Source organism: Myodes glareolus, chromosome X (genome assembly GCF_982192425.1).
Source record: "Myodes glareolus chromosome X, mMyoGla1.1, whole genome shotgun sequence".
In the NCBI taxonomy this organism is placed as follows: domain Eukaryota; kingdom Metazoa; phylum Chordata; class Mammalia; order Rodentia; family Cricetidae; genus Myodes; species Myodes glareolus.
Window position 1 is genome coordinate 47,646,156 of NC_142053.1, and position 15,085 is coordinate 47,661,240.

Consider the following 15,085-nt stretch of genomic DNA (forward strand, 5'->3'; position numbering starts at 1 on the left):
AGCACAGTCCTAGGGCTCTTCACTGGGAATGTCACTATCCATTCCAGCTGACAGTGAAGAGTTGAGGACTCGACTCAAGTCTGCTGAGTGTTTCCCCTGCAAAGTTGAAACCATCACTTTAGTAGTCTGTTTACCCTCTACAAGTCCAATAACAATATAAAATGAGATGGAATTCTGTGGCACATTTTCTCTACAAGAATATGGTTAGTAACCCTTTATCTGGTTTAGCAGCCTGCCTTATTTGTTTGGGATGTAGTATAAGATGCCCAGTGGTTGCCTGAAAACATATGAAAAGGCGTGGGATTATAAAGTTTGCTGCTATCTAGGTTTTCAGACAGCTACTGAGAACTCTACTTTTGTTGGTAGGAGGGATAGGCTATGCCACACAGTTCTCCTAGCTGTGTGTATGTAGACTTTTGGAGACTTGGGCTGGAAAGAGAACCAGAAAAAGAAAAGGCACCGGTGTCTTAATTCCCCCTTGTTTTTCTTCCCCATAAAGTTACCCCAGGATCTGTGTGGTCTGAGGAATCTGAAACCTTGGGATAGTTCTCTATTGATAGCAGTTTAGCTGCCATACAGCTAAATCCCATTTTAGTATTTCTCTATACTCAATGAAGGTGAAGTTACGGTGCCTTAACTTTGTATCTGTCCACGCTTGAGCCCTTTAGTTGTAGTTTGGATCTTATTAAAGCACCAGTTGTCTTTTTGAGCTGCGATTGGCAACATACATCTGTGTATAAAGGGAAAGTTTGAGAACATACGTGATTAAGCTAAGGAAACTAAGGAGCCAGAATTTAGCAGTGCCCTTGGTTGTTCTCATTGTGGAGCCTTTTGAATTTGCTGACAGTCCTGTGCCTGACTTGATCCCTTTTTGTCTTTTGGAACAGGGTCACCCTGGACAACCAGGTCCCAGAGGTCCACCTGGACTAGATGGCTGTAATGGAACTCAAGGAGCTGTTGGATTTCCAGGCCCTGATGGCTACCCTGGGATTTTAGGACCACCCGTATGTTACCAGATCCTTGTACCTTAATGCAAATGAACTTCCAAAAGTCTTCTGTTTTGTTTCCTTGGAAACTTCTCTGCAGAGAGTCACTGTGCCACCTTGTCCAATGCAGGAGTTTACACTGGTGGCACCACAACAGCAAAACTCTAAATGAATGCCAGTTGTGGGATGCCCATGTTACATGGCTTTAGGTTACTTTTTAATGATACTTTTGGAATTGTCAAAGATTATTTAAAAAACAAACAAATAATAGCTATAGTACCTTTCAAATTAAAACATGCTCTTGGGCTATTTGGAATGTTCTAATATTAAGTAGCACTGAAATATGCTTGGAAGCCCTTGTGATAACGAGCATATTAACAAGAACCTAGAGGCACGGCAAACTTGGTTTATACCAGCAAATCTTAACCAGGCTGATTTTGCTCCTTGGGAAGTATTTGAATTCGTATTGATAACTTTAGATGTCACAACTGGGACACAGGATAGCACACACACTGGAACATCAACAGATCAATTTGTCCAGTGTCAGTGATGCTGATGTTAAGAAATGTCGTATTTCACTTGTTTTCTACCCCACATCATTATTCTGGGTTATAAGTTTAATATTCTCTTTTTTGGTCTCATGTCTCCAGTTTTGTTTAATTTCATTCATTCAGATAGAGCTAAGATATTCAGATATCATGCCCTTTACAGATATCATGCAAACAGTAGATATCATGCCTTTGCAATAAGTAATTTAGGAGTGGGTGGAAAAAGAATAACACATTTCAAACTCACTATTAACCTAAGTTGGAAAAACCTAAATCGATAAGAGTTGTGATCTGAGACCTTTTCTAAGCTGGAAATTGTGTCACCAATTAGACAGATCTCCTAGTTACATGTGTTGCCTTCAGTGACCAAGTTGTGAGGTATGAGAATATTTGTGAAAATGCAACACAGAAGACTGGCAAAGTACAAGCTCCAAACTGGCATAAAGGACCCCTACACCAAACCAACATATAGCAGGAGGGTAACAGGGAAAGCTGTATGAGTCATAAAGGCTCATGAAAACTGCCATGGCAACAGAAAGGGGGGGTAGAATAGATAATGCAAGTCTAGCAAAGCAGGACTTCCACACCAAGAAGTGGAATAAAGATTTTGAGGTAACAGACATCCTCTGAATGACAGAACTCCAGAGTGGAAACCTAACCCTTGCCTAAAATATCGCCTTAAGCTTAAACAGAAGTTTGGGTATGTATTTATTAAGCTGAACCTCGCCTCCTGCTGAACATCCATTCACTAGGCATCTTTAAAGCTTCTTGGAAAAGAATAGGAACCACAAGAATAAGGAGAAGCAGACAATGTTGAGAAACTAATTTGTATTTCTAGGCCCTTGTTGTTTCAATACATCAGTGGTCCCTGAACTTTAGGAATTCATCATCAATCAACAATTTAATCTCCAAAGTGTACCCCCAATACTAATCCTTGGTGTAGGAGGTTCTTCTGTCTATGTGTAGCTTTTGTTGGCTAATAAAGGAACTGCTTTGGGCCTCTAGTAGATCTGTAGGGGAACAGAGCTAGGTGGAGGAAAACTAAATGGAATTCTGGGAGGAAGAAGGCAGAGTCAGAGAGAAGCAGCCATGGAGCCACAGGAGACAGATGCTGGGAATTTTACCCAGTAAGTCACAGTCACATGGCAATATACAGATTAATAGAAATGGGTTAAATTAATATAAGAGTTAGCCAATAAGAAGTTAGAGCTAGAGGGATGGAGAGATGGTTCAGTGGTTAAAAGCACTGACTGTTCTTCCAGAGGTCCTGAGTTCAATTCCCAGCAACCACATGGTGGCTCACTACCATCTATAATGAGATCTGGTGCTCTCTTCTGGGGTGCAGGTATACATGCAGGCAGAACACTGTACATAATAAATAAATAATTTTTTTAAAAAAAGAAGAAGTTGGAGCTAATGGGCCAAGCAGTGTTTTAATGAATACAATTTCTGTGTGGTTATTCTGGGCTAAGCTAGCCGAGCGACTGGGATGAACAAGTGGGCTCTCCTCCTACAAATTCTGACTCCCCCTTAGATGTAAAATCATTCATTTATTTCCCCAAGGGGGACATAATGGTAGCAGATATGAGGCAGCATTTGCTACTAAGACAGGGAAAAAAATCTGACTGAAAGACTGGAATCAGGTACACTGGACTGTTTTCTATGATAATAAAGAGGCACACCAGCCTCTCCAAAGGTTCTAAGCTGAGTTTTTGTGGTAGAAACTCAGAATGAAATTGGTTTCATGGTTATCTTATAGACCAACAGCCTACATATTGGCCCACAAAAGCACCTTTTGTTGATCTTTGGCCTAGACCAAGACCCTGTCAGTAATGGAGAACCTGTAAGGAGTAGAACTTTCCTTAAAGCAGTGTTCTGACTAGATCTAAAGTCTGCTACTTTCTAACCCTCATCCCTTCACAGAGTCTGGACATAGAGATAGAAGAAAGGCAGAAAGCTGGGCTTTGCCCCTTAACACGGCCATTTTTTCCCAGCCCAATAAACATACCTTTCAGGCTCTCATTGCCTTATCCTCTATATAATCAGTTCATATTGCTATTAACTCTCTCTCTCTCTCTCTCTCTCTCTCTCTCTCTCTCTCTCTCTCTCTCTCTCTCTCTCTCTCTCTCTCTCTCTCTCTCTCTCTCTCTCTCTGTGTGTGTGTGTGTGTGTGTGTGTGTGTGTGTATGTGTGTGTGTATGCAAAGTATAAACAGAAATTTCTCACAAGTTTTTCACATCTTACCCAGGGGCTGCCTGGTCTCAAAGGTTCAAAAGGAGAACCTGCTCCTTTTCAACACAACATCACAGGAATGAAGGTAAGAGCTCCTAATACCGGCATCTGTTGGTGGAAAGTGAGGTTCCCTGGGGCTGGGTCCCACCTCAAACCAATTCATTTCCAGAGCTAGCACCTGTGCCCCTTCTTAAGGAGCAGTCCTGGCTGCTTTGAAAGGGCCCCCAAGCTTTCTCGCAGTGGGAACATTAGCAGAAACGTTTACAACTAAGAGATTTGCCTTCCAGAATCTGCACCAAAAATAAGAGACAGATTGACAAACAGTTGTGCATGGTTATCATTTTCTTTGACAAGCCAAAACCTTTTCTTTTTTACTTGTTTTTAAATTGATTTTTATTAAGCTCTAAAATTTTTGCTGTTCCCCTCCCTGCCTCTTCCCTCTCCCCTTCAACCCTCTCCCAAGGTCCCCATGCTCCCAATTTACTCGGGAGATCTTGTCTTTTTCTACTTCCCAACAAGCCAAAACCATTTCTAAAGGCAGACACTTCCTTGTTTCCTCTAAAGTCCTTCATGTCCATGCACCTCGGTTTGGATCCAGATCATTACACAGTTTGGTGTGGCTACCACCCCAGCATCCCGTGACTATAACCCCAGCATCTTGGCCCCACTCTTCTCTAGATCCCCGAATGTCTAGAAAAACTTGCCTGCTCTCTCTGCAATTGATCAGAAGTTGATCTCTTGTCAGGAATTTTCTTCTGCTGAAGCTTACTCTTTCTATGCGCTAACTGGGGGTGGGGGTTGTGATGTCTCAATAAACCCTGGTTTCAAATGATTGACTGTATTCCTCCCCAGACTGGGAGAATAACCCATCACTGCCCAGGTAGCAGATAGGAATTTATGTGCCCACAATTGGAGGGGAGAGCACACCAAGGTTACTGAGATAATTGACACCACTCTTCTGCCTTCCATCTGGGTACAGGGCCAGGACTATTGGACTCTGACTGTAAAAGCAATGATGGGAATGGAAGAGCTGGAAAACTAGGGAAGAAGCAGGGAGATTTGGGTTCTTGACTGTGGGCTCTTTAGCAGAAGACAGAACATTAAAATTGGCAAGGGCCTCGTGGTTCTTGCACTCATGTTGCTCATTTTACAAGTTGAAAATCTAAGGCTATGTGACTTACTCAGAGCCAGATGGCCAGACCTCTGGAGAACTAAACCTCAGGCAGTATTCTTTCCATGCTACAGGGAGTTTAGAGGTTTTTACTATAAGCCAAGTGGGGCAAGACTAGCAGGTGTCAAAATACAGCCATTGTCTTAGTAAACATTGATTAAATGGTTTTGGCAGAAGTCAAAGAAACCTTGGATCCAGTGGAACACAGCAATTTCCACAAGATGGTTATATTACAGATTCATACAGTGGCTTAAGATGCTGCAAAGTAATTAAAACGTAATCAGAGTCTGTATGCTCTGTTGATTTTCCCTTGAAATGTCTGATTTGCATTGTATACGTATAGGCACAGATTCTCTGGGGATGAAGGCACATGGGAAGGTAGCTTTGCTTTCCTCCAAAAAGAGCAGAAAATCACCAGCCTGCAGAAGTCGTTTCTAATTGATAAGTTCCTAGCAAATGTGAAAATTAATTAATCTAGGTAAAATAGGAAATCTCGTTCAGCCAAGGCTGTAATATTTGTTTTCTAGAGTCCAGAATGTTCACAGGGAAACAGCAAGTGGTTAGATGCAACCAAGTCATGCATTTTAAAACAGCAGACCTTGACAGGGGCCCAAGTTGCAGCAATGTGTTTCTATGCCCATGAATCTTAGGTTGGTTGTTTGCAACCCAGTGAACTTGATTGATTAATGTCTTCTGTGTGTTCTTTGTTTCTCAGGGGGATCCTGGGCTGCCTGGACTGGATGGAATTCCTGTAAGTTGTGCTCCTTGTGTCGACCCCCTGGCACTTAGTCAACTCCCAAATGGTTTCCTTTCCCTCTTTTTGGTGGCATCAGAAGGTCTCCAGAGACTTACTCAAGGAAAATCGAGAGCGCTGAAATAGAACAAGTCATACTACCTGCATTTTTCCAGATAGAAAATCCCGAGAAAAGGAACTGGCCAACTCAGTTTTAAGGCAGGCAGTCTTCAGACTTTACATCAGGGATCGGATGCACCCTTTCCTTATTGGCAGGGGATATGTTCTCCAAGGGCCCTAGTGGATGCTTGAAACCGTAGATAATTCTAAGCCATGCCTTTCCTATGTACATAGGCCTATGATAGAGTTAAATTCTAAGTTAAGCACAGTAAGATATTAGCAACAATTGCTAATAAACGATAGCACACTATAGTAAGCTAAGTAATAAAAGTTGTTGGTGTGACACCCCCCCCCCCAGCAACAGCCTGAATTCCTTCCCAAAGGAACTTAGTGTACCGGACGTAGCATTTCTCTTCTTGTGAAGATGTGAAACATCACGAAGCCTCTGTGATGAAATGAGGTGAACAATGTAGGCTGAGACATAGCATTGGGTGACTATCGAAAGGAGGCTTGAGCATAGGCACTTTCCCACTTTTCCTGTTTACTGTGATTGATGGGGTAACCAGAAAGGAAAACAATGGATAAGGAAGTCCACTGTGTTCTCTTGATGTATTAGGAAGGCACCATGCCTTGCATTCTGCCACCACCTACTAAGGGTTTTTCTATGGGTTCGGTGTTATATACACACGTCTTTTAAAGGTATCACATATAGAAATTCAATTTAGGGCATTGATGAAAAGTCCACAAGTTGTACTCCTAAGAAGTTTATTTCCTTGAAATTCCATATTGCTACTGCTTCCTTTTGAGAAACCCTAAGAACCATCCCTGATTTCTTGTATGTGTTCTTTCTATTCTTCTTTTGTCTTGTTAGTTTTCAGTACATATGGAGTACCCACTATGAGCAAAGTGCTCTGAGTGTTCCTGCAGGCAACTTAGACACTGTCCCTCCCACAAATGATGTAAAAATGTAAGGGTAGGAATGTGTCAGAAGAATTCCAGAAGCCCTTAAGGAAGAACTATGTATCTAAAATTCTGGTAGGAGATATGTATCTATGAAAGATAATGTAATTTCTGAGAAGTATGGATGAAGTTTAGACTTGCTAGCAGTGGGTGGGTATTTATAAAAAATATGAAGTATGTAAGCCCACACACAAAAAAAACAAACATGACTAAGGATCAAGGTACAGAGGGGCCCCAGAGCTAAACAAATGCCTTTAAAGGTGTGTTCATTAAATTCATATAATAATAACCACTCTGTTTGCTTCACAGTTTCTCTTAGGTATTCAGCCCCCTACCCACAGACATACAGTGTTTACCTGTCAATACAGACATTGATGCCAAAAGTGGACTTAGCTTTGAGGACAGGATGTTTGGTAGCTAAACAGCAGGTTGGTGATCAATAAGGTTGTTACTGGTTGTCAATCCAAAATTCCATTAAGTCACAGAATATGAGCATCACCCCATCCCTGCCCACCCTAAAGAAGGACACCATTGTAATTATTCTGTGTAGCTGATTAGATCGTGGCTTCTTCATTTCTAGATCATCTTCGAATTCCTCTTTCCCTTCTGGTTGTCTATACCTTGACCTCCCTTAAGCTGCCCATCCTTTTCTTGAGCATGTCCCACCTGCATCCTGCTACCACACTGAAACGGAGCCTTCCATTTCCCCACAGCACCTTCCTCCTCACTGCAGTCTGGCTTTCAGTGATGATACTCACTTCTACACATTTTCTAATTTCCTGTATGACTTTATCCTCCATTTGACTCATGGAATATTTAGAAGTGTTTTTTCATTACCAAGTATTTGGTTACTTTCTAGCTACCTTTCTATTATCTTGTGTTTAATCCTGGGAAATTTGCTGAAGTTGGGTTTATGACCAAAACTTGCAGGCAACATATATCCAGCAGTTGGTGACTATAATGATTTAAGCAATTTTACTATGTCAATGTAGTTTTTGGCGTTCTGATAGTTGGTAACCTGACTGTTTTTGTAAGTTCTATGAATTACCGAGGGAAATATTGAAAATTTTAGTGATAGCATGTATTTTGCATAGCTTGTTTCGCCTGTAATTTTATCAGGTTTTATTTTGTGTTAAAGGAGCAGCAGGCTGCGTTCTCGCCCAGATCCCGGCTAGCTTACCCCCGAAATAATTACATGGAAACTGTATTCATTTAAACACTGCCTGGTCCATTACTTCCAGCCTCTTATTGGCTAACTCTCACATATTGATTCAACCCATTTCTAATAATCTGTATGTCACCACGAGGTCGTGGCTTACTGGGAAAGATTCAGCATGTCTGACCTGGCAGCTTCATGGCGGGCAGCTCTCTGCCTCAGCCTGACTCTGCTTCTTTCTCCCAGAATTCAGTTCTGTCTTCCCCGCCTATGTTCTGACCTATCAGGCCAGGCAGTTTTCTTTATTAATTAACCAATGAAAGCAACAGATAGATAGAAGAACCTCCTATATCAATTTTGTGTATGTTGAAACTCTCTTGTTATGTATAGATATAAATAATACTATGATGTCTTCTGGAATTGACCCATTTTTTTCATTATGAAATGCCCCATCTTTATATCTAGTTAATAGTCTTAACCTTAAAGTCTGTTTTATTGGATACTAAATAACATTTTTTCCTTTTTAAAAAAACTTTAATAGTAAAAATACAGAGCTAAGTATAATTAATTTTACAATAATTTTTGTTGTGGTTATTCTTCAGCATAGATCAGTTTTTACTTATCCTAGAGAGTCATATATAGGGAATAATATCATATGTAGACATTTGGGTCTAACTCCTATTACCACAGTGCTTTTGAGAGTCATCCATATTGTTCCATATATAAGTAAATTTTCTGCTTTTCTCTCTTGTATGTCACACTTCATTTATCAATCCCTGTATCAGTGACTACTTGGAAAAGTTCCAACATTTTCTGTTATGAATAAAAATGCTGTAGCAACTCTCATACAATTCTTGCGGACATATATGTTGTTTTGTTTTGTGAAAAGCTACCGTGCCTTTTGACCTTGATAAAAACTTCTGTCTGCAGGGTCCATCAGGATACCCCGGATCTCCTGGAGATGCAGGACCCATAGGGCCACCAGGCTTACAAGTACGACCAACTTAAGACTAGTGTGTTTGCAGTATTCCCTTTCTTCACAGGGCCATGGACTAAATGCAGGCCTATGTAATGTGGGCTCTCTTACAGAAGGGCAAAAGCAATTTCTGGACGATTATGCTGAAGCATGTTCATGCTCTTTATCCTTCCCTCCCTTTTCTCTCTTTTAGACACAGGTCCTCACTATATAACCCTGGCTATCCTGGAACTCACTTTGTAGACCAGGCTGGCTTTGAAATCATAGATATCCACCTGCTTCTACCTCCTAAGTGCTGGGATTAAAGGCATATCACCACTCCAATCTTGAAACATACTCTTGCTAAGAGTTATTTGTTTTCCTTGCTGACCAGGTTTTTGTTTTGCTTTCCCTGACCCTTCGTTCTGTGCCCCCAAAGCTTGCTAGTATAACTCAACCCGAGGTATAGCCAAGAGAAGACAGATACTTGACACATCTATTGGTGCTGTCTGCTCCCTAATTATGCCATGCATTGTTAATTAATGAAACCAACCTCTATCATCACCATTCTAAGAATACTTCAAAAATCTTCTCAGACTTGCACCTTGAGCAGCTGTACCTACCTGTTTTTTGACACTGAAACTAAGTATCACTGATAAAGGAAGACTATAGCTAGGCATCTTTGCTTCCAGGAAGGCCTTATCCCCGGGTCATTCTCAACAACGCCTAAATCCTGCTACTTACTACTATGGCTGAACTTCACCAAGTCACACTGAAACATTCCTAGCATGTTATAATGAGTAACATGCTCTTTTTACTGCCTTCACATGAGTGGGACTAGCAGGTCAGTTTGGGAGATTTCAAAGAAGAATAAAAGAAACAATGATGGGTACTGGAGAGATGGATCAACGGTCAAGAGCACATACCACTCTGGCAGAGGACCCAAGTTTGGTTCCTGGCATGAACACTGGGTAACTCAGAACAACCAGGAGCTCCATGAGATGCAATCACCATCTTCTAGCCTCAGCGGGCAGACACTGCCCTCGTGTGCATAAACCCACACTCAGGCACACACATATACACAGAATTAAAAATAAAAATCTTTTTAAAAGAAATCATGACAAATGGAGCCAAAAGTCCACTATTGCAGAACTAATTTGCATTAAGCTGGAGCCAGCATTTCCCTGCTATTGCCCAGCATGGCCATGGTTTTTGTTTTATTTTCTTGGGGTTTTTGTCTGTAATGAAGAAATGCTCACTCTTTTATTACTTGTTAATCTAGGGTCCCCCAGGCCCTGCTGGACTTCCTGGTTCAGATGTAAGTATGCTTTGGGAGTATTTATGTCCAGCCTGCCACTAAGTTCTCTAATTTTTCCCCCACAAAGATACTGACTGAAATCTATTTTCTAGCTAAAAAATAAAAATAACACATTCCAATTTAAGTTGGTGAAGCTTATTAGTAATTGATTTTCTTTTTCTTTCCTACACCCCTGTGCCCCAGGGAAATATGGGGTTAGGTTTCCAAGGAGAAAAAGGAGTCAAGGTAAATAGATTCTTTAAATACAGTCTGCATCCCACACGCTCCAAGAAATGTCTCTAGGTTACATATATATGCATGCTTGTGTAAATGGGTTTGTTTTCCACCTTAGAAAATGGCCATTTCCCATCTCATATAGTTGCCATATGGGATCCATTGAGAGCTGCATGTACACATGCCACACACATGGGCTTTTGGAGTCTTTTCATTCAAAAAAAATTTCACCCTGATTCTTATATATAAGTCTATACTGTCTACAAATATACCCTCTCAAGATGTATTCTTTCTTTTCCTTCCACCTAGGTATTTATCTGCATTTTGCATATTATATTGCCTGCATGCATGAATGCACACATGCACACAAACACTCATACACAGATTTCTTAGCTCTTCTGCTAGGAATGTCTCCTTCACTATTCCCTTTTCTTCCCTGTCTTCCCACCTTTGAACCAATCAGACATGTCCAACCTTCTGACATTGCGACACAATTTTCGTAAAAGAAAAATGACAGAAAAGAATTTCATAATTTTTTTTAAGTTGACAGTTTTGTGTTGGGATACACCCATAGCTACCTTGGGCTGCATGAGGCCATAGGCAGCCTATGGACTACAGGTTACACAAGGCCAAAAGAGTCTTATCAATGTGGGCAAGAGGTAACCGTTCCCCTTGCCCAAATCCCTCATGGCTGTCTTCTCACTACCCTTTTGTATATGAGCATGCAACTGGGAATCTGATTTTCTCTCACTTGTTTGCTTTTTCCCTCTGCAGTGGTGGTACAAAACTCACTCTTGGGCTTAGAATTCTTATACCTTATCAGTGAAACTTTGTTTTTCTCCTTGGCACAAGGGTAAAGAGAACAAAATAATGAACAATTTATTTGTGGATTACAACCAGAAGACTAGCTTACTTTTTTCAAAAATGGTCTGTATAATTATCCTTTGCTCAATTGTCTCTTTGATTTTACAGGGGGATGTCGGCCTTCCTGGCCCTGCAGGACCACCTCCATCTACTGGGGAACTAGAATTCATGGGTTTTCCCAAAGGGAAGAAAGGCTCCAAGGTAGCAAACCTTTATTATAGAAAAAATTACCTGACCTTTTCCTGTTAATACTAGAATTCAAGTCTAATAATCAGACTAACCTGAGCCAATTCCAAAGTAGGAGTAATGGGTTTTGGTAGGAAAGGCAAAGCCTTCTTTGTTTTGTTCCTGAGTTGGTTTTCTGGTGTGCAGGTGTGAGTGTACCTGTATCTGAGTATTCATATAAGCATTTTTTTGTCTCAGACTTGCACATCTAATTTTTTATTGATTTTTATTGAGCTCTACATTTTTCTCTGCTTCCCTCCCTGCCTCTCCCCTCCCCCACTTCAAACCTCCCCCAAGGTCCCCATGCTCCCTATTTACTCAGGAGATCTTGTCTTTTTCCACTTTCCATGTAGATTATATCTATGTAAGTCTCTCTTAGTGTCTTCATTGTTGTCTATGTTCTCTGGGATTGTGGTTTGTAGGCTGGTTTTCTTTGCTTTATGTTTAAAATCCACTTATGAGATAATTGCATGTTTAATTTTAATATGCCAAATAAATATTTTTTTAAAAAATGCATGCTTGAATTTTTTCCCTATGAACTCCAAAGCTCTCAGTATTTAAGTTGTCCACCAAACACAATGAGTATAAATGTTTCCTTTGTGAATTATCATTTTGAAAAAGTTATTTGCCCTTCAAGCTTTATCCAGTAGGAGAGAGTTTACTTAAGGTCCGGAGTGGTCTTGCAGCACTGGATGGGTGGGGGGGGGTAGTTGACCTTAAATATAGGAATTATTGCTAACAAGTGGCAGTGCATGATCTAATTTGCTTTACCTGAACCACCAAGGCTGGAGGTTACATTTCATAATCTGCCCATTTCCACCAGGGTACGCTGTGTGCATGCTGGCGCTTCAACAGTTCCATTCGGTTCAGCTGCACTCATAACTTGCAGGAGCCTGCATTTCCTTCCTTCCCGAGATTCCTTTGAATTTTGCGATTCTGTTTCCATGATGAAGGAGCCCAGATGGAAACATTCAGAGTCTGCTCCTTTAATATTGCCTTCGTGGACAACTCCATTCCCTCTAGCTCAGTGCTTCTCCAGCTTCCTAATGCTGTGACCCTTTAATACAGTTCAGGTTGTGGTGACCCCCAACCATAACAGTTATTTCATGGCCACTGCATGGCTGTAATTTTGCTACTGTTGTAAATCATAATGTAAATATCTGATACGCAACCCGTGTGAAAGTGTTGTTTATGACCCACAGGTTGAGAACCTCTGCTCTAACTTTGTATAGGGGAAATTCTTGATTTGGGACCAATCTAAGAGTATGTAGAAGATTATCTGCACCTCCAATCCATCCTAAATCATGAGGAGCTTTTCCATGGCCTTTGTAAGATAAATTTGCACTACAGGGAGAAAGACATTAGAAATGTTATGTGTCTCCTTTCAAACTTTGATTCTTAGCCTTTGCTTGGTAACTTTCTCTTCTTCATAGCCTATATTTTCGAAGCAGCTTCTTCCACAAGAAATGAAACAGCTATCCATTCTCCTGTCCCGATTCACCTGAGAGTTTGAGATTATGTATTAGTCGTTGACCTTCCGTAGGCCAAGGGGCTTCCTAAGCTAAGACATCACAGCAAGCATACGGGTCTACGCCACTATCCCATGCTGTAATACTCATACTTAGTGGTTCGCTACTGGGTAGCCCAAGTACTTCAAAGAAGCCCCTATCATTCATGTTCATTGTCTCTTGCTGCTACTCATTAGCCTTTGGTTAACTTTCCAGGGTGAACCAGGGCCTCAGGGTTTCCCAGGCATGAGTGGCCCTCCAGGGTTCCCGGTAAGTCTTCTCACTTGGTAAACATATATTCCTGGGTCTTACTGGATACAATGCACCGTGTGATTAACAGGAAGACCTCCACCCATGCTTATTATTGTGATTGCTGTCGTCTTTACTAAAGGCCGTGAAGGAGATATTCTTGTTTCTTGACCTCATGGAACTTTGAACATGACTCTCCATGCTCAAATTTCAGAGTTAAAACAGACCTAGGCTTGCCTTCTTGGCCAAGAATTTCTTAATATTTCTGACTTTTGTTCTCCTGGCCCACGAAAGAGGACAGTGATAGAGTATATCTGAAGATGAAATGAGATAACACACATGAGAGGAAGCTTTGTACATAGCTGGAGCTTATCAAGTGTTCAGTAAACAGTATCTGTTCTGAGTAATCCTATCTTTACTCTCCTATCTGCCTTTCTGGCTTAGAGTCTTACGCTCAGCAAACGCTTTGGGAAGGCTTCTATGTGCCAGGTTTTCTACTGACCTTGGAGGCTCTAAGAGCAACTTAATAAGAGTTCCTCTCTGTCCTCGAGATTACATTCTGATGGAAACGTGATAGAGAATGTAGAAAGTAAGAGATGAATCAATAGCAAATTCAGGAGCTGTGATGTGGCTCAGTGGTCACTGTTGGCTTAGCATGCCCTAGCGGCACAAAGAAAACTGAGCTAACAAGAAAATGTCCATACGATGGTGACATATAAAAGATGGAAGATGAATGCAGTGGTGGAGTATAGGTGGGGAACCACTCGGGAGAGAATGGTCAGCAAAAGCCTCTCAGAAGAAGTTCTGTGTAAGCTGAGGCCTGGATAATATGAAGGAACAGGTCAGGGAAATGTGAGAGAGAGTGCCCGGAGGCTGAGAGAACCAGAAGTTCCAGTGCCCTGAGGTTGAGAAAGCTCAGCACATGAGAGGCACAGCAGGTGAGTGGTCAAGGTCTGCAGAGAAGCATATAACCCTAGTCCTACCCACTAGGAGGCTGAGGCAGAAGGATTGTCATGAACTCTTAGCTAGCATGGGCTACAGAGCAAGACCCTATCTCAAAAATCAAAACAAAGCAGTTGAATGGAAAGGAAAGGACAAACTGAGAGACATAGGAGTCATGTCAGAGCCAGCTTCAGGAGCCAATTGTGGCTTTTATTTGAAGTGTCATGAGCAGCTATTTGTGAGTGTGTGCATGTGTGTGTGCATGCATGTACGTGCGCATGTGCATGGTGTGTGTTTATGTTTGTGTATGTGTGAGTGGACCTCTGTACGTAAGTGCATATTCATGCATGCACACATGTGTGTGGAAGCCCAGAGATGACATTGGATGTTGTCCTAGAATGCTCTTCACAATATTTAATGAGACGGAGTCTCTGGCAGAATCCAGGGTTGTGCCCGGGATCCTGCCCTCTGTCTTCTGAGTGCTGGGATAACAGGGTGTCACCATGCCTTCCCATCTCTTAAGTGAGTTCTGGGAACTTACACTCTGCTCCTTGCAGCAGCATTCCAAGAATTCTGTCCCATCTCCCCATCCCTGGCTTGTATTATTGGGATCATTCTGGCTGGGTGACGGACAGATGGGAGGATCTGGGGCAGTAAGCACAAGTTATTATAGCAGCCCAGGTAAAAGATGCTGGGAATCGCTCAGGTCATGGTGATAGCAGTGGGAATGGAGAGAAGTGGAAAATATAAACATGCTGTATTTTTTTTTATTATGGAACATTTCAAATACATACAAATAGAAAGACAATGGCATAATGGTCTTCCTGGGTACTCATTACCTTGCTTCCACAATTAGCAGCCCGTGGTCCATCTGAAGTATATAATCAACATATTTCATCCTAAAT

The 15,085-nt window shown here is 41.5% G+C and overlaps 1 protein-coding gene across 2 annotated transcripts in view; it reads left to right on the forward strand.

Annotated features, from left to right (window-relative positions):
• Positions 1-15,085, forward strand: part of Col4a6 (collagen type IV alpha 6 chain) — a 314,700-nt gene that overhangs the window by 254,463 nt on the left and 45,152 nt on the right. For both annotated transcript variants that reach the window (XM_048428528.3, XM_085685130.2), the window contains exons 6-13: positions 888-1,004; positions 3,783-3,851; positions 5,653-5,688; positions 8,837-8,899; positions 10,144-10,179; positions 10,363-10,404; positions 11,365-11,457; positions 13,206-13,259. In XM_048428528.3, the coding sequence (XP_048284485.2) occupies positions 888-1,004; positions 3,783-3,851; positions 5,653-5,688; positions 8,837-8,899; positions 10,144-10,179; positions 10,363-10,404; positions 11,365-11,457; positions 13,206-13,259 (510 nt within the window). The remainder of the gene's footprint in view (positions 1-887; positions 1,005-3,782; positions 3,852-5,652; positions 5,689-8,836; positions 8,900-10,143; positions 10,180-10,362; positions 10,405-11,364; positions 11,458-13,205; positions 13,260-15,085) is intronic.